The 16,477-nt window shown below is 51.1% G+C and overlaps 7 protein-coding genes across 11 annotated transcripts; 3 read left to right on the forward strand and 4 right to left on the reverse strand.

Annotated features, from left to right (window-relative positions):
* Positions 1 to 2,244: 2,244 nt before the first annotated feature.
* LOC9647149 (NDR1/HIN1-like protein 13) lies at positions 2,245 to 3,183 on the reverse strand. The gene has a single exon (XM_024689104.1). It carries the CDS (start codon positions 3,181 to 3,183, stop codon positions 2,245 to 2,247), a length of 939 nt encoding a protein of 312 aa, XP_024544872.1.
* Positions 3,184 to 3,275: 92 nt separating this feature from the next.
* LOC9661778 (transmembrane protein 258) lies at positions 3,276 to 4,416 on the forward strand. The gene is made up of 4 exons (XM_002962298.2): positions 3,276 to 3,343; positions 3,956 to 4,053; positions 4,105 to 4,183; positions 4,248 to 4,416. Exons 1-4 carry the CDS (start codon positions 3,341 to 3,343, stop codon positions 4,293 to 4,295), a joined length of 228 nt encoding a protein of 75 aa, XP_002962344.1. The 5' UTR covers positions 3,276 to 3,340; the 3' UTR covers positions 4,296 to 4,416.
* Positions 4,417 to 4,455: 39 nt separating this feature from the next.
* Positions 4,456 to 5,613, forward strand: LOC112351280. Its single transcript, XM_024688845.1, has 4 exons — positions 4,456 to 4,551; positions 4,645 to 4,717; positions 4,994 to 5,171; positions 5,318 to 5,613. Exons 1-4 carry the CDS (start codon positions 4,476 to 4,478, stop codon positions 5,603 to 5,605), a joined length of 615 nt encoding a protein of 204 aa, XP_024544613.1. The 5' UTR covers positions 4,456 to 4,475; the 3' UTR covers positions 5,606 to 5,613.
* A 168-nt stretch (positions 5,614 to 5,781) lies between these two features.
* Positions 5,782 to 8,200, reverse strand: LOC9647150 (transcription factor TCP22). Its single transcript, XM_002962733.2, has one exon. It carries the CDS (start codon positions 7,375 to 7,377, stop codon positions 6,130 to 6,132), a length of 1,248 nt encoding a protein of 415 aa, XP_002962779.1. The 5' UTR covers positions 7,378 to 8,200; the 3' UTR covers positions 5,782 to 6,129.
* A 669-nt stretch (positions 8,201 to 8,869) lies between these two features.
* Positions 8,870 to 11,186, reverse strand: LOC9661779 (14-3-3 protein 7). The gene is made up of 6 exons (XM_002962734.2): positions 10,371 to 11,186; positions 9,984 to 10,290; positions 9,824 to 9,911; positions 9,644 to 9,753; positions 9,420 to 9,568; positions 8,870 to 9,335 (listed from the first exon to the last, which is right to left on the reverse strand). Exons 1-6 carry the CDS (start codon positions 10,759 to 10,761, stop codon positions 9,274 to 9,276), a joined length of 1,107 nt encoding a protein of 368 aa, XP_002962780.2. The 5' UTR covers positions 10,762 to 11,186; the 3' UTR covers positions 8,870 to 9,273.
* Positions 11,181 to 12,769, forward strand: LOC9661781. 5 transcript variants are annotated; one of them, XM_024688811.1, is made up of 7 exons: positions 11,181 to 11,695; positions 11,752 to 11,919; positions 12,019 to 12,171; positions 12,229 to 12,404; positions 12,470 to 12,569; positions 12,626 to 12,679; positions 12,738 to 12,769. In XM_024688811.1, the coding sequence occupies exons 1-5, from the start codon at positions 11,387 to 11,389 to the stop codon at positions 12,564 to 12,566; spliced, it is 903 nt and encodes a 300-aa protein (XP_024544579.1). In that variant the 5' UTR covers positions 11,181 to 11,386; the 3' UTR covers positions 12,567 to 12,569; positions 12,626 to 12,679; positions 12,738 to 12,769. The 5 variants fall into 5 exon arrangements, with proteins under 5 accessions (XP_024544579.1, XP_024544590.1, XP_024544566.1 ...); XM_024688822.1 differs by having other exon boundaries at positions 11,181 to 11,500; positions 11,560 to 11,695; positions 12,470 to 12,679; XM_024688798.1 differs by having other exon boundaries at positions 12,470 to 12,679.
* A 913-nt stretch (positions 12,770 to 13,682) lies between these two features.
* On the reverse strand, positions 13,683 to 16,471 carry LOC112351259 (pentatricopeptide repeat-containing protein At1g63130, mitochondrial-like). The gene has a single exon (XM_024688777.1). The coding sequence runs from the start codon at positions 16,424 to 16,426 to the stop codon at positions 13,781 to 13,783; it is 2,646 nt and encodes an 881-aa protein (XP_024544545.1). The 5' UTR covers positions 16,427 to 16,471; the 3' UTR covers positions 13,683 to 13,780.
* Between the last annotated feature and the right edge of the window lie 6 nt (positions 16,472 to 16,477).

Below are 16,477 nucleotides of genomic sequence, written 5' to 3' on the forward strand. Positions count from 1 at the left end.
CGAGCCCAGCCTCGCGGGAGCAATGTCCTACCTGGAATGCGCGATCCAGGGGGGAGTGGAGCTCATCCATCACCAAGGAATCGATCAAATCGGCAGCGCCAGCAGCAATCAAGCGCTGCTGTGCTGCCGGGTGCGCGAGACCGCGCAAATCCTCGTCAGCTGCCGCGGCACATCCAGCCTCTGCGACGTCGTCCAGGATCTCAAGCTCCTCCCAGCCAGGCTCACGTATCACGACGCCGCCGCGCACTGGGGATTCGCCGAGCGGGCGGAAGGAATCCCCCTCGATCCATATGCCAATCTCATTGATTCCGGCGAGAGGATCACATTCACGGGGCATTCGCTGGGCGGCGCGGTCGCATCGCTGCTGGCGCTGCGAATGCTGCGCGAATTGGACCGCGAGGAGCGCGAATTCGCAGAGAATCGCGAGGATTTCTGCCCGGAAGAACAGGGGAAGGAGACGAGGATCAAATGTATCACGTTCGGGGCGCCGCTGTTCGCGAGCTCACATCTGGCGGAGCTCATCACCGCGCGGTACAGTGCGGTATACCTCCACGTCGTGCAGCGCGGCGATTGCGTGCCAAATCTCATCCCCTTTCTCTCGACGGTCAAGAGGCTCTTCAGTGACGACGATCACTGGGAGGGCTTTCGCGTCGTGCGCCGCGCGCTGGGATCTCTCCTCCCGACGCTGGGCTCCTCCATCGTCTCAGCAATCCCGGCGCCAATTGGGTTCTTGCTGCGATCGGCGCTCCGGCTGGCAGTGATCCCCCGATCGCTCTCCTACGGCTTTGCGGGCCAGATCCTCACGGTCGATGCCTCCAGTCGGTCCTTCTGGGTCTCGGGCTCCGATCGATTGAACGCCTGGCACTCGCAGCTCGTCATGGCGATCAGTGCCGCCAGGGACGCCGTGAAGAACAGCCACCATCACAGCCTCCTGAGCTACAAAATGGCCATGGATTTCACGATTTCATCGTCTTGTTCTTATCAAAGGTTCCAAAAACACGATCGATCATGGCTGGGATTCGCAGTGGCATCGTCCATCGCGAGCGCAGCAAATGCCTTTCATGGGCATTGCTTTTGCAAGAAACTCCACGCTCCAAGAGAACAAAAGAGACACCGGCGATTCCAACGGCTGGGATGGCTCCTGGGGTTTATCGGGAGAATATCCAGGCACCTTCGCGCCATTCAAACAATGTGCCTCTACACGCTCCTCAACACCGCATTGAGCAGCTTAGTTTACAGATCGTTGCTTGTTTCGAGGCTCCAATTCTTAGCACTGTAAAAATCAAAATCAAAGTTCTTCCAAGAAACCAAGAAGTTTTTGTTAGTTTTCTTCGTTGATTGTTTCGAGGCTCCAATTCTTAGCACTGTAAAAATCAAAATCAAAGTTCTTCCTTGCTGGTTCTTACGAAGTTCTTCCAAGAAACCAAGAAGTTCTTGTTAGTTTTCTTCGTTGATTTTTTCGAGGCTCCAAATCTTAGCACTAAAGAAATTAAAAAGTTCTGGAAGTGTTGGAAGTTCTCGTGGGTAGTTTTCATCGTTGATTCAAATGCAAAAGATTGATTTCACGCCTTGCCTGTTGAAACAAACATGTCAATCACAAGGACAAGGGGCTCTCATCCTCTCGTGGCACGAAAAGATATGAAAGATGAAGTGGCTGTGCAAGTAGACGCGAAATCGATTGTCAATCCGTACCTTCGCGTGGAAAAGTTGGCAGATCTTTTCTGATAGCCTTGGACCGCTGGGACTTTTGGCCTGTGTTAAGACAAAGTTTGAATTGCCAAAACATAACACCTACAGAATTCATCTACTGCAAAAGGGATGTATGTGCTTCCAAAAGACATGCTTTTCATTCCGGACATTTGATGAGGACGACCCAGCAAACACAACAACACATTGTTGAGGCAAGCATTTCGACACATTTCTGGCCCACATTGAGAAGCCTAATTATCATCTACTTGCAGCGAAAAACAAGGAGAAAAAGGAAAGAAAATGAAAGCCAAACTGCCATTGGATGATTTCTGAAAGCCAACACACCATACATCTGTAGATATGAAATAAAACTTTAATGTGCTTTGGTACAAGTGTGATACTTTGCAGTCAATCAGACAAAGAGCCACATCATGCCGTGGGAGTGGGGACTGTTTTGCCGATTTACCCATTGACAAATTTTGTCAAGGAATTCCGCATCTGTATCGCCGATGTACTACGGATCAACACTATACAAACTCAACTCGCACAGACACTTCAAATCCTATTATAACCGCTGTAAGGCTTGGAAATCTTACACGTCTTGTACAAGAGCTGCGGACCACTCGGCCCAGTCGGCGGGCTGACCTGCAAGTCACAGGTCAAGCGCACCAAAATACTCGGGCTCACCGTCCGCACCACCTTGACCTTCCCCTGCGCGCTGATCTCCGCCACCAAATTCACCGCATTCCGGCTCATCTCCGCCGACATCTCCCTGCTCACAAGCTTCTGAAGGCTAGGGTTTCCCACCATCTCCACCACCGCCAACTTTCTCTCCCGGTGCCCCTGCATGAACGGCTCCATGTACGTGCTAACCAGCTGCAAGTTCCGGTAGAGAATGTCCACCCGGATCTTGTTGTAGTAGACCACGATCTGCGTGTTTGGGTTGTAGGCGTTGATGGTGAGCAGCAAGTCGAGGTCGAGCAGCGAGTTGAATTCGTAGTCGCCCAGAGTGGCGTTCGAATCGGTGATGGTGAGCAAGAGCGACGAGACCTCCACCGCGTCGATGGAGAGCTTGGGCGCTCTCGGGCGGACGATGATGTAGAAGCACAGCGCTGCGATGGCCGCCAGGACGAGGAGGAGGAACAAGACGCAGCAAGTCCAGCAAATGCAGCGGCACCATCGCGGGTAGCGGCGCCGCGATCGCGAGGATCGAAACCCAAGCGGTGATCCTCCTCCTCCTGCGCGATTCGCTGGCGGAGGAGGGCTTACGCTGTTGGAGGTGCTGTGGAGATTGGCGACGTACTGGCTGTTGCTGATGTGAAGATCCGGGCTCGTCGTCGCAGCGCTTGCTAGGGCTCCTGGATCACGATCGGAGGAGTGATTTGCCTCCAAGCTCCCCGGGGGCTCGTCGATCTTGAGGTTTTGATAGCCGATCTCCTTGGAGGCCGGGGAGCGCTGGAGTGTGAGCCTGTTTAGGATGGAGTTCTTGGCCATCTCCTCATATCCCTCCTCCGCGGCGCGAGAGATACTGAAGCGACCCAGCCGACGCCACGGCAGCCCTAGAAATTTGAATAAGATTCGATGGGTATATTTTTCTAGGGCTGGGGGCTGTGGGCTAGGTAGGGCTTTTGGATCTGCGGCTTCGTCCACAATGGTGAGTTTGATCTGGCTTAGTTTTTAGCTCTTGATCTAGAATCCTTGTGAATTCTTGTGTGATTTTTCTTACATTGTTCTTCTCGTTGTGCTTTCTATTTTTCTTCGCTATGATCGACAGTTTTTCCGGAATTCTGTCTCTCTAACGATTTCTTCGTTGTTTTCCTAGAAGTGTATGGATGGATTCATGGATACAGTTTTTCTACTAGCTAGAAATCTATGAGTTATAGCTGAATTTCTGCGATTTTATGCTTGTGTATGATCGACGACTCTTCTGGATTTTTTGATCGTGAATTTTCGTGTGCATAGTTCTTCTCGTTGTGCTTTTCTTTTTCTCTTCGTTCCCTTTCTGAAAGTGTATTGGAGTCATGGATACACTTTTTCTACTAGCTAAGGCTATAGCTGAAGTGCTGCGGTTTTATGTTTGCTTTGTGTTCTTTAGCTTTGAGATTTTGTCTTCGCTATGGTCGACGGTTTTTCTTGAATCTTGATCTAGAATTCTTGTGAATTTTTGTTCTCGTTGTGCTCTTTTTATCTAATGATTTTCTTCCCATGGATTTTTATGCTTGCTTTGTGTTCTTTGCTGCTCTGCTGAGAAATTTTTCCTTCGCAGGCTGTAGCTATCAGCAGCCCAGTTCCTGAGGGATTATATCCGCTTCTAACAATTCTATTCCTCACTGTTGGCCTCGTCTTGACGGCGAGTTTTTTCATGTAAGTCCTTCACTTTGTGATGTGATCTGAGTGCTTATATATCGTTCGCAGATATGAGATCACAACTTCTAGCCTCAGTCGAAGCTTCCCACGGGAGATTTTGACCGGAGGAGCGTCATCGATTTTCCTGGTAGGAGTTTCATGTTTTATTTTCGATCTCTAGACTCACAAACACGAGCACTGTTTGATTGTAGGGACTTGGAGCACTGTTTCTACTTCTTTCCACTGGAGTTTATGTCTAGTAGTATGAGAAGCGCTTTGCCGCGTCGCAAGAACAAATCACCGTAGAACAATCACTCTCCCAGGCGTGGAATTTATCGTCTTTGGGAACTTTAACTACGTTATCTTGGGTTTTAATGGTTCTTCCTTTCTTTTTTGCTCGGCTTTGCTCACTTTGGCAGGAAGCTTCGTCATGAATCCACATGAGGCACATGAAAGCGAGCCAATTCAATGAGATCGCGCAAAAGAATTGGGTGAAAATGACAACGCTGTCCAGCGGTACGAGAACTGTAGTAAGAAGATTTCTCCATTCGTTTTTTTTCATTGTGAAAGAACATGGGACGCAGTGACAAGGTTTGGATTTTGAGCCAGGTGACGAGTCAGAACGTTTAATCACAAACAAACGAACCAGGAATCGAAAGAAAAATTCGAGGGGGATAAGAAGGTACGCTCTTTCTATTGTTTCTATTCTTGCCTGCTTTCCTTCTTGCATGAGTTGTACACCACATCTCTCAAGTCTGTAAAGTTCTTTCTTTTGTTACTCTTTTAAATCAGTTCCATCCTTTCCTGTGAATTCTTATACTTGATTGCCAAGCATTGTTTTCGTAAAGTTCTTTCGAGTAGGCTGGAGCTGTGCTTCTCTGGAGTCTAGTTCTAGTTGGCCCTGCGTGTGATATTCGATCAAGATCTAGCGACTGTTTCACTCATCGAAACTTTCCAGGACTGTAGCACACACCAGAGATAATAATTCGCCACCACTGCGAAAGCTCTCTATCGATCACGGGAGTGGGATCTCATGGGTGGAATCATGCCTCCCAAGCTCCACCAAAAGACACACACGAGGAGGCCCATCTTTGTCACCCATTGTTCCTTTGTCCACAAGCAAGCGAGCACGGACGGTAAGCGCATTTGGATTTTTTAAGTAGCGCACACTCGAATGTCGATGGTTGTCATTAGCTAAGAATTCCATTAAGCTAGCAGGGATTTCCATTTGATCGTGTCGAGCTCGTCCAGTCTTTTAAAATTGGATTTTTTTTGGTTATAGGCGAAGAAGTTAACGCATCACGTCAGTGTTCTTGGCGTTTCTTTCTCGAGAGCGACGCCAAGGTTTGGTGTCACGGAATTCCACAATGGAGAAAACCATAGCTTATCTTCGTATAGTTTTTTTCGATGTTCTAACGAACGAACGTGTAAGTTGGAAGAAACCAATTATGACGCAAGGATCGATCCATCGATCGATCTGTCGATCACAAAAAGGAAAGGAGAAAAGAAAGAAAATGATGTAAAGTTTGGAATGGTGCATTGGATCCAACGCACTATTCTTTGTGTGTGAATGTAGCGTCTAGCTAGTGGAGAGAAATGATACCCCTTGCATTGCTTTGTCTAGTAACCATAGCAAACACATACCATGGAAAAATCTTTGTATGCTAGCTTTTGCAGGTGTCACGATGCCAAGCATTAATCACTGATTCGGAAATAGAATAATCTGTCCTAAAATATCTACACTTAAAAAATAATATTTGAGTTTAAACTTATATAATTTGAGAAAAATACAAAAAATAATGTGACAATTATTTATTAATGTTGTCTTGAAAAGAATTTGTATAGGAAAGAATTTATAATGTACACCGCCTCTGGAAGACCCTCGATTTTGGTGCTTTTTTCGCGGGGTCAAAAAGAATGATCTATATGAAAGAGCTTATGAGAGACCACGCCGGGAGAAAGAGAGAGGAACGCACAAAACCTGTGTTTGCCGAGGCACGATGAAAGGGGAAAAAAAATAAAAAAATCTCTCCAATGCCCAAAAATGCTGCTGCTGCTGCTGCTATGATCCAATTTGATCTTCGCGCGAAGAAACTATTGCTCGTGAGAGCTGTGATCCTCGTTGCTGTGATCTCTTCCCTGGTGATGATGATGCTGACCTTGGTGCTCGCCTAGATCTTGGTGGTGTTGATGCTGCTGTTCTTGCTGTTGCGTCATGTTCCTCGTGTAGGCGCTCAGCGCGCTCAGCATTCCCAGATGCCCGTGCTCGATCGAGGACGAGGAGGCCGGCATGGAGGAGAGCACGTACGAGGACGATGGCTGCTGCATCGAGCTCAAATTCATATGCCCCAAGAGGTGGTGGTGGAGATTGTGGCTGCCCATTGCCGGATTCGAGGAATTGGAGTTGGAATTGCTGGAATCCATGGCCGAGAGCGCCGAGCTTGGTAGATCCAATCCCCCAGCCCTAATAAACATCTGGGACGACGCCGGGGAAGGGAACCACACTTGCTGCTCGCTCGCAGGCAGCATCCAAATGGCGGGAGAGTTCCATAGCGCCGGAATATGCCCTGGTTGTGGGGACGGTATATGCCCCTGCCGTCTCCCGCCGTCCGGGTCTTCTTTGAGCTGGTGGCCCAGCAGCATCGGGATGGACGGAATGTCCGCCCGGATCCTCTTGCCGAACCTCCCGCCCTGATCGTCGCCGTCCTCTCCATCCGGATCCAACGGCCGGGACTCGTGCTCCGCGGAGGAAGGCCCCAGCTGCTGGAACGCCATGAGCGGGTGGTGATGGGCGGTTGGGTCGTAGCCAGCGGGTGCCGACAGCCCCGATCGCTCCACGCTGGATGCCGCCGGCGGTGGCGGCAGTGCCGGGCTGTAGACGCCGCTGGCCGCAGTGTAGCCCAGCGGCATACCGCGCGACTCGGCGGTGCTGCTGCGCGGTACCTGTTCGATGGTGCTGCTGCCGCTGCGCGAGAGCCCAGCCATGCCGTGCGGCTTACCGCGCAGTAGCAGCCCGCCGCTTTGCATGGCCAGCGCGGGGATGGTGCCGGTGCCCGTAGCGGCGATGATGGCCTGCTCGGAGTGGCGGAGCAGCCACTCTATCGTCTCGCCATCGGATTTGTGACCTAATTCCCGCGTGAGTTGGAAGATCCGCGCGGCGCAAGTCGCGGGCATCCGGATCCGCCGCCCCCGCCCCTCCACCTTGGTGTGGCGGTCTTTGTTGGAGGATCTCTTAGGCGGCGGCTTCTTGGGCGGCGGTGGCGCGGCCGGCGGCGCCGCGCCACCGCCGGGGTCCTGGATCGAGGATGTGGACGACGAATCCATGGAGTTTGCTGCTCGCATTTCCTCCTCCCTGGGACCCCAGCGATCGCGAATTCTCGCGAATTCTTCTTTCTGGCCTGTGCTGGATGCTGGAGCCCTCTAATCTATTCCCTGCCCGACTGCCGTGCCCACCAAGCAAGCTCTTTGCCTAGTCCCCGGAGAATTCTATCGCTCTCGCCCACCAAGCTCTTGTCCAGACCTGGAATTGTGTCGCTCTCCCGGGGAAGAGGGAGCGATCTTAGATTCTACTTTAGTTCGTCGCTATAGATTCCGGCGATGGAAATTCTTCGCTTCGCGCCCCCGCGATCGTGGTGCCGCCGCCATCCGCCACAATGAGGAGCCACCTAAACACCATCAAGGAACGAGGAATTCCAGCTCCAGGGAGAAGAGAATTGCCAGCCAAGGATCGAGGAGGAAGTGAAGAGCGCTCAAGAGCAATCACTCACTGGTGGAGGAAGGGCGCGGCATTGTGGTGGCAGGAAGAAGGATTTGGGCAATTGGCGGTGGTGGAGAGAATTTAAAGCTGCGACGCTGCCACACAGATCTATCATCTACCAGCGAGACTGCGACGCGGCGGCGATGGATAATCGCGGGCCATGGGAGGGATGGGCTCCTCTCGACGAAGAAGAACTGGCCCCAGGTTACAATCCAGGAAGAAGAAGAAGAAAGCGGAGCTTCCTAGAGAGAGCGAGTGATCCACAAGAGGGGAGGGGAAAAAAAACAAAGAGAGAGTGAGAGAGAGAGAGAGAGAAAAGAAAGATAGAGGGAAAAGTGGGGACCCCACGTTCTGTCCTCTTTGTTGCATTGCTCGCCTGTTCATCGCTGCTCCAGGATTAAATTAGGGTTTCGCGGCCCAGGTTTTCTTTTCAATTCGCATCCAGATCACCCGCGAGAGAATTAGGGCTCGTGTCACTCTGACGTGGCTAAAAAGCCGGCTGACGTGCCAGGCCACGTGGTGGATCCGACGGCTGGTATCACCCGATCGGACGGCTCGCCGGGTAGACGCGGCGCCGCCTGCGCGGCGCATGTGCGGGTTCTGACGCAGGCGCACGCGGTCCATCATGAGCCTCTGCTGCTCAGCCCTAGCGAAAAAAGAAAACACTACCGGAAAAATACTAAGAAAAATTAAAAGTTTGAAAAGATTTTTGGCGCGCAGTGGGCGGGGACGGCCGGATGCGTCCGGCAACGGACGAAGCCCACACGTGCCACGATGACGCCACGCTGGCGTCAGGGCACACGACGTCGGCGGTTTGCTCGTTCTCTTTCTCTTTAAACGTTTTTTTATAAAATTTTCTCGTTTTCCCGCCAGCCCACGTCGGGCGAGATTGCGAGCTTTTGTTTCGTCGCTACGTGCTTTCTCTCTTGGCCAGCTATCATGGTTTTTCGGACATGATCAACGCCCGAAAGAATAGCTACCCAATTTTATCTATGAAATCAAGGATGAAATTTCTCCGTTCTCGATCTTTTTTGTCACCAAGCAAACAAAAGTCTTGACACGAAACACACACACCAGTTATTCAAAGAGCTTCCATTTTTTTCATTTCGCGAGAGTAGCATTGGATTGGACTGGTAAGTATATAGTCCCCCTCTTCTCTATCGAGAAAGCAGTAAGGAAATTCCCAGAGTGCGTCACCAACAACATTAGCTACTGCGGTGTTGATCATCTCTCTCCCTCCACAGTGAAAAGAAAAGGAAAGGAAAGAACAGGAAAAAAAATAGCCAAAAGCGAAATCACACAAGGAAAATGACCTCAAGTGCATAGCACGCTAGAAGACTTGTGATTAGAAGAGACACTGGTGAACAGCAGCGAGAAAAAGAGAGAACGAGAGAGAGAGAGAGGGGAGGCCCCAGAATGAACAGAGAAGAGAGGAAGTAAAAAAAAGGAGAGCTTTTGCTGGTGCCACTCGAAAATTCGTCTCACGCACGCATTACCTCAGGTTCGGGCTTCCCAGTTATCTCTCCTTTGGACGCATCCTCAACTGGATTCGCAACAACACATTTAGTTGTGGATAGGTTCGCAGGAACAGAGAAAAGAAAAAGAAAAAAACAGAACTTTCACGAACCTCCGTCTTCCTGTAGATCCGACGTCCACAGCGTCAAGTTGTCTCTGAGAAGCTGCATGATCAAAGTGCTGTCCTTGTAGGATTCTTCGCTGAGCGTGTCCAGCTCCGCGATCGCATCGTCAAAAGCTTGCTTGGCTAGCTGGCAAGCGCTGTTGCAACAGCGAAACAAAGCCACAAAGTCAGTTGAAGTGGAGAAAACTAAAAAGAGGACGAGGCGCTCTCACCGATCTGGCGAGTTGAGTATCTCGTAGTAGAAAACTGAGAAGTTTAGTGCCAGCCCAAGCCGAATTGGATGCGTAGGAGGCAGATCGGTCGAAGCAGTATCAGTGGCGGCCTGAAACAACGCACACCCAAAACTTATAGAAACCAAAACAACGATCACGCAAAGAGATTTGCGAGCTTACCTGGTAAGCCTTGAATGATTGATCGGCCGCCTCCTTTCTTTCGTTACCGGTCTTGAACTCCGCGAGATAACGGAAGTAGTCTCCTTTCCTGTTGATAAGAACAAGTCAAGACCCAAAAGGACAAGAGCAACAAAAAAAAAAAAAGAAAAGTATCGCTCACATCTTGTAATAAAACACCGTAGACTCGCCGGTGCTAGATGCGGGGACTAGATGCTCGTCGATGATGGTGAGAATGTCATTGCAAATCGTGGAGAGCTCGTCCTCTACCTTCTGCTGGTAGTCGCCGATCCGCTTCACGTTTTGCTCGTTGCCTTTGCTCTCCTCCTTTTGCTCGATCGAGGACAAGATCCGCCACGACGCTCTCCGTGCGCCGATAACGTTCTTGTACCCCACGGACAGGAGATTTCGTTCCTCCACGGTGAGCTCCACATCGAGCTTGGCGACCTTCTTCATGGATTCGACCATTTCTGCGGGGAAATAGACAAGAGTCACACACAGATCCGAGGGATCGAAGGCGCGAGATTATCGCATCGATCCAGGAGCTCACCGTCGTAGCGCTCTGCTTGCTCGGCAAGCTTGGCCATATAGACAAAGCATTCGCGCTCCTTCTCCATTCCCATGGCGCCGTCGACGATCTGCGATCCGAAGCTCCTGGCTATGGCGGAAGAACAAGGGTTTGCAGGAAATAAACAGGGGGTTTTAATATTCGCTGGATAGGGATTCGAACCCGCGCCATAAGGGTTACGTTTCAGCCGTTGGATCAACGCCCGATCCAACGGCAACGAGATGACATGGAAGAACCCTAAAAAATCACACATCGTCTTCCAGCCGGAGGTACTCTCCCACATCCGCCTGGTGCAGGGCGACGATGTCGTTTGGATCCAGCTTCCTGCAATCGTGCGTGGATTTCGCAGCCAGCCCGAATCCCAGCGGCACATCGGACATGGAATAGATCACAACCCCTTCGTACTGCGGGGTGTTCTCGGTGATCCTTCCAAGCCCGCTCTTGAGGACGTGATTGCCGTAGAGGAAGGACATCTCCGCCGAGGGCTTGAGCCAAATCTTGTGCTTGGAATGCGCCGCCAGGAGATCGAGGCAAGTGATGGTGAGATGGAATTTGCCGCTCTTGGTGTATTTGCCGATGCAAGTGCCCAGCGAGACGAGCTTCTCCCGCGACACATTGGTGGCCTTCTTGACGAGATCCTCGCTCACGTAGTAGACGCGCTGCTTGTGGAGGCGAAAGCAATACCTGCTAGATGTGATGGCGTCCTTGCGCTCCACGATCTGCCGGAGATTGGCGCCCACGAATTTGTGGAGCTTCTCAAACACCACCGTTGTCTCTTGCTCGTCCAGTGGCCTCATTCCCGCGAGCAAGAACCCTAAACCCAGGTTTTACGAGGCCTCGAGTTCGATTCCTTGGGCGAGACCGATTCAAACGTAGGAGGTCTGGTGATCGATTCCTTGGGCGTACAATCTTAGGGCGAGACCGATTCCAGGTTCGAATCCCTGGGAAACAATAAAAAATGTAGGGTTTGTACTCTTTAGATTAGACGCAATGAAAGCATGCAGCTGATCGGTCGAGATGGAGCGCGGCCGGAATCGCGGCGCTGCCAACGCTGCGGCATCGCAATCGCAATCGCAATCGCAATCGTCTCCAGCGCGCGCGTCGGCGTCGAGGTTGAATCTCTCTGTTGCGTGTATTTGGATGGGGAATGCGATTTCTGCGTGGATTCCAGGCGCAAGGATGGAGCTGGAGGTCGGCTGGGGAGTCTCCAGAACGCTCTAGGCCGGCATGTCGACAGGGCGATCTCGGGAATCCACAAGCTCGTGAATGAGAGCCCCGAAATACAAGCGCTGAGGTCTTCTAGACAGGTATAGTGCGTGAAATCTCTTAAATCTTGTGCTGATGGTAGCTAGATTTCTTCCAGAGCGCGAATGGAGAGCTCCCAGGCACCGATTCCACATCATCCAGCGACGAAATCTCTTGGAAGGATTTGTATCGGATAAACTGGACGCCAAAGGAGCTGCGAGTGAAATTCCGGCAGCAAATGGAGGGGTACCAGCTTGGTGCCAACTTTGAGGTAGTAAGGGATGAGGTACTAGAACATAAAAAAGGATGGAAGTCAGTAGAGCGCTCCTTCGATTTTCTTTGCTTCTTTGATCTGCTAAAAGCTTTTTCTTTTGGTTTGCCACAGTTTGATGGGATCCAAGAGCACGGGTGCAACACCAAGATCGTGCTCAAGCCCGTCGGGAACGATCCAAAGTGGAAGCTCATGTTTGAGCCCAAGCAAGGAGATATCCGGCTCATCACAAGGAAAATCCCGATTGGACCGCTCCTAAGTTTCCAGGTACGAATATCTCATACAGTCCACGAGTAAGTTCTTATCGACTTTGCCTTCTCCCAGGTTGGGCTAGGACACGACTTTCGCAGCAGAAAAAGTGGCTGGAAATGGAGAGTGACATCGTCCCTGGGCGATTGTTGGCCAGCGCAAATCAAGCAAAAGACAAGACTGGCAATCTGTCCCGGGTTTGATGTTAGAGTTGGATGGAACGCGGAATACGTCCTACCAGATGTTCATGGGTCAGTACTCACTCTCTTTTGCTTTGTCTTCTCGCCATTAAAAGCTTGGGGGAATTTCGTGACAGGTCCATGGGAGTGGGAGAACCTCCGGTGGGATTGGATCTGGGACATCTCAGTGCATCGCTAGATCGAGTGGAAGCCATATTCACGCACGCAACGTGAGAGGTATAGCTTGTAGGTACGCGCATTCTTTCTGTACAGTAAATTCTCTGTGGTCGAAGTTACGTAAAGAACGAATCGGCGCAGCTGGATTTTTCCAGGCACTGCACGCTTTTGTAAGTGAAAACTTCTTTAGATTTCCTGAGGCTTATTTACTTCCCATGGTTTTGTTAGCTTGTTCAAATCAAAAAACCTTTACACCTGCCTCCACTGTGAAGTAGACTCCACCAACAGGGAAGCCCAGAGAGTACTCGTCCGAGAACTTACGAACGCTGAATTGCTGCCTTCTCGTGATCTTGCCAGCCGTGATCTTACCCTTCTGCAACGCGAGAGTGAGCCTAGAATCATAGAGTTCCCGCTAGAAACTTGGAGAGCAATCTAGTACCTGCTTGAAAACGAGAATGTAGTAGCGATGGACACCCATAGGAGGCGAAGGGCCAGCATAGGAGACCGCGTTTGTACCGTGCTTGAATACATCTAAATGTTTCGCAATCTAAGTTCCTGGAATGATAGAAATGAAAAGAAAAGATAAGTACCTTTTGTTCCTGTCGGAATGTTTGTGACGATCCAGTGCAAGACGTTCCTGTAGATTGGTTTCTCGGGACTGACAGCATCCGGATCCACCATAAGTAGCGTGAAGAGATCTCCTTTCTTGGCGTGGATGTCTGAGATGCTCACCACTGGAGGCTTTTGAGTATCAGCTTGCTTGAACATCTGGCCCGTGGTGGTGACTGCTCGAGAGCCGAAAGTGGCCGAGACCGAAACGTAGGGGCTGTCATAGGAATCCACCCAGGCTGGAATGATAGTCTGGAAATTGATGTCCGGCGAGCTTACGTCCAGCAAAGATCGTGCTGCCGATGCTGCTGTGTGAGCCTCTACAAGGAAGATCGCCGATGCTACTAGAGCAGCGAGGAAAGTCGCCATTTCCCCGTAGTGCTTACGACAGTCCTCGAAGAAAAATCTCCTCTTTAGAAGGCCGTCGGATGAAATGGCCACGATTGAGATTGGGATAAACAGCCTCTTACAAGCTGACCAGATCCTGTAACGAAATGCTTGACTTTTACTTTTCGTAAGAAGGAAAAAGAAAATGGTACCTCAAGATTTGTAGCCAAGGAACGAACCTCCACGGACTTTGCAGCCACTGAGAAAGTAGAGTACCAAAGATAAGTAGGAGTGAGAGAACTCGTACCGGGCCAGCTCGAGCAAACACGTGTCCGTCACACCGGACGCTTGACAAGATCCTTGGACTCTTGTTCTCTTTCAGCTCTCGCGAGTTCATCCACGAGGAACTTGATGATAGCCGCGCTGGGAGTAAGCACCTTCTTCATCTCGGAGAGAACTCGCACAGCTCGGTCGGTCTGTCCCAGCCGACAGAATCCTTGAATCAGAATGTTGAAAGTAGCCTCATTCACCACGAACTCGTTCCTCTTCATCTCCCTGAGAAGCTCGTAAACCATCTGAAGGTTCCGCGTCCTGAAAAGTCCTTTCAAGAGGGTGTTGTATGCAACTATGCTTTGGATTCCCCACTTGCTTTTCAGCTCCTGGAGGACGTTACGGGCCTCTTCCACCTGATCCTGGTTTGAGTAAGCTGCGATCAGGCCAACGTACCAGAGCTCGTCGGGGAAACAACCGGTGTGGCTTATCAGCCTTCGAAGGACCACATGAGCTTCGCTTGGCTTCCCTGCTTTGAAGAGAGCGTTCAAGAGTGTGCTGTACGTACCAACTGAAGGTTTGGAGCCGAGCCTCACCATTTCCTCAAGAAAAGCCATGGCTACGACGGCCTTATCTTGACGACACATCGCTCCGACCAGAGCGTCAACTGTAGAGCCATCCGGCTTGAGTCCTGCTCCGATCATATCTTCAAGTAGCTGACGAGCTTCCGCTAAGTTGTTCTCTTTGCAGAGGCTCTCGATCACAGTCGCGTAGAAAAAACCCGTTGGAGAATTCCCCGTAGCAAGAACGGCGCGAAGAACACGTTGAGCTTGCTCGAGACAGCGGAGGCTGGCTATGACAACGTTGCAGCTTGTTTCACTGATTTCGATTCCCTGTTCCAGTGATCGGACGTAAAGATCACATGCTTCGTCTGTTCTGCTCCATCGGCAAAGCCCCACTATCAGTGTTCCATACGTGATACCATCCGGTGAGCAGCCTCTTTCAGTCATCTCCTTCACGCGCAGCTTTGCATCACAGAGTCTGCCCGTCTTGCATAGGCCGTAGATGAGGGAGTTGTAGACAGCGAGATTTGGTTGGCAACCGTTCGCAACCATACTGTCGAAAACAGTTGAAGCAGCATCCAACTCGCCTGCTCTACAAAGCCCAGAGATGACAGAGCTGTAAACTGGAACTTTTGGTAAGATTTTCTTGCCAACCATTTCTTCCAGATACGAGTGGGCTTCGGATGCTCTTCCAGCGTTGCAAAGTCCTCGGATGAGAGTGCTGTAAGTCACTACATCGGGATGTTGTCCTGCTGTGACCATCTCTAGAAAGAGCTGATGAGCGTCGTTGACACGAGCGGCTTTGGAAAAGCCATCGATCAGGGTGTTGTAAGAAACAACGTCGGGAGTACAGCCATCTTCATTGCGTAGAGTTCCCAAAAGGTCGCGAGCCTCGCTCAGCCGCTTTGCTCTACAAAGACCAGCAATGAGGATGTCATAAGTGAAGATGTCTGGAACAAAATCGTTACTTTTCATCTCCTCTAGCAGCTCGTATGCCCTGTCAATCTCTTGCAGCCTGCAGTGTCCATGAATGAGCGTGTTGTACGTAAGGTTGTCGCCCTGGTAACCCTTGCGTTTCATGTCCTCGAGAAGATGGTAAGCTTTTCCCATATCACCGGCTTTGCAGTGTCCACCGATGACTGAGGTGTAATTCGCGAGCGTCGGGACCGGCATCTCCTGGAGAACCCGTTCCGCTTCTGCTACTTTCCCAGCCTTCACGAGGCCATTTATAACCACCGTGTAAGTCCAGTTGTTTGGAATCGCGGTATGCTTCATCTCTTCGAAGTAGTAGCAAGCCTCGTCGACTCTGATCGCCCTGAAAAGCCCGTCTATGAGAATGGTCCATGTCGCAGCACACGGAATGCTCGACATTTTCTCAAAGTAGCGGAGTGCCAACTCTAGATTCCCGGACTTGCACAGCGCGTTGAGAAGAAACTTGCACGTAAGAACCACCGGCCTGAGTCCTCGATCCACCATCTCCTCATACAGACTACACGCCAGCTTCAGCTTTCCAAAGTTGCATAGCCCCCGAATCAGTATACCATAGGTGATCGAATCGGGTATAAGCTCCTGCGGCCACTTCTCTTTGAAAAGCCTGTATGCTTCCTCACACTGGCCAGTCCGGATGAGAGCCTCGTAGAAACAATTGTATGTGTGGACAGTGTGCCTGAAATCCTGCCTCGTTCCAGCCCAGCCGAAGAAAACCATCGCGGACTCTCCATTTTTCACCATATGTAGAATCACTCCCACGAGTCTCTGCGAGAGCTGGCCGTTCCATTTCATCGAGAATCCCAATCTGGAGCTGCTCTCGACGATCTGGAGGAGCTGACGCACGTCCCTACGTTCCTCTAGAGTTAAAGCCCTGCTACTTCCATTGCTACTGCTACTAGCTACCTTATTCACCGCGAGCGAGCAAAACGTACCGATTCGATTGGAGCGAAGCGCTCGGAGGCCGATCGATGACGATAATCCGACGGCGCGGCCGCATAATCTACACCTTCCAAGAACTAGCTGCAAGGATTTGAAGCCGGATCTTCGCAGGCGCCCGGCGGAGGCGCATTTTCCAGCTCCACCGCCGGGAATTCTAGGCGCGCAGTGATCTAGATCGAGGAAGCTGGATCGAGCGCCGCCGCTGGAGAGCGCATTCATCCCTGGCTCTTGCCGCCCTCCTCCCCTGTTATTAGGGCTAGCACAGCGTTG

The sequence above is a fragment of the Selaginella moellendorffii genome, unplaced genomic scaffold (assembly GCF_000143415.4).
Source record: "Selaginella moellendorffii unplaced genomic scaffold, v1.0 SELMOscaffold_2, whole genome shotgun sequence".
NCBI lineage: Eukaryota > Viridiplantae > Streptophyta > Lycopodiopsida > Selaginellales > Selaginellaceae > Selaginella > Selaginella moellendorffii.

Bases quoted from the DNA above. Each gene is read 5' to 3' on its own strand.
- LOC9661781 (XM_024688798.1), top strand. From the start codon at position 11,387: ATGCAGCTGATCGGTCGAGATGGAGCGCGGCCGGAATCGCGGCGCTGC. The intron at 11,920-12,018 runs GTACTAGAACAT...GGTTTGCCACAG, and splicing joins TTGAGGTAGTAAGGGATGAG to TTTGATGGGATCCAAGAGCA. The intron at 12,172-12,228 runs GTACGAATATCT...GCCTTCTCCCAG, and splicing joins GACCGCTCCTAAGTTTCCAG to GTTGGGCTAGGACACGACTT.
- LOC112351259 (XM_024688777.1), bottom strand. From the start codon at position 16,426: ATGAATGCGCTCTCCAGCGGCGGCGCTCGATCCAGCTTCCTCGATCTA.
- LOC9661779 (XM_002962734.2), bottom strand. From the start codon at position 10,761: ATGTGCCGCTGGGATTCGGGCTGGCTGCGAAATCCACGCACGATTGCA. The intron at 10,291-10,370 runs GTGAGCTCCTGG...ATTTCCCCGCAG, and splicing joins GCAAGCAGAGCGCTACGACG to AAATGGTCGAATCCATGAAG. The intron at 9,754-9,823 runs GTAAGCTCGCAA...GCGTTGTTTCAG, and splicing joins AATCATTCAAGGCTTACCAG to GCCGCCACTGATACTGCTTC.
- LOC112351280 (XM_024688845.1), top strand. From the start codon at position 4,476: ATGAGGCACATGAAAGCGAGCCAATTCAATGAGATCGCGCAAAAGAAT. The intron at 4,718-4,993 runs GTACGCTCTTTC...GAAACTTTCCAG, and splicing joins AATTCGAGGGGGATAAGAAG to GACTGTAGCACACACCAGAG. The intron at 5,172-5,317 runs GTAAGCGCATTT...TTTTGGTTATAG, and splicing joins CAAGCAAGCGAGCACGGACG to GCGAAGAAGTTAACGCATCA.
- LOC9647150 (XM_002962733.2), bottom strand. From the start codon at position 7,377: ATGCGAGCAGCAAACTCCATGGATTCGTCGTCCACATCCTCGATCCAG.
- LOC9647149 (XM_024689104.1), bottom strand. From the start codon at position 3,183: ATGGCCAAGAACTCCATCCTAAACAGGCTCACACTCCAGCGCTCCCCG.
- LOC9661778 (XM_002962298.2), top strand. The intron at 4,054-4,104 runs GTAAGTCCTTCA...TATCGTTCGCAG, and splicing joins TTGACGGCGAGTTTTTTCAT to ATATGAGATCACAACTTCTA. The intron at 4,184-4,247 runs GTAGGAGTTTCA...GTTTGATTGTAG, and splicing joins GAGCGTCATCGATTTTCCTG to GGACTTGGAGCACTGTTTCT.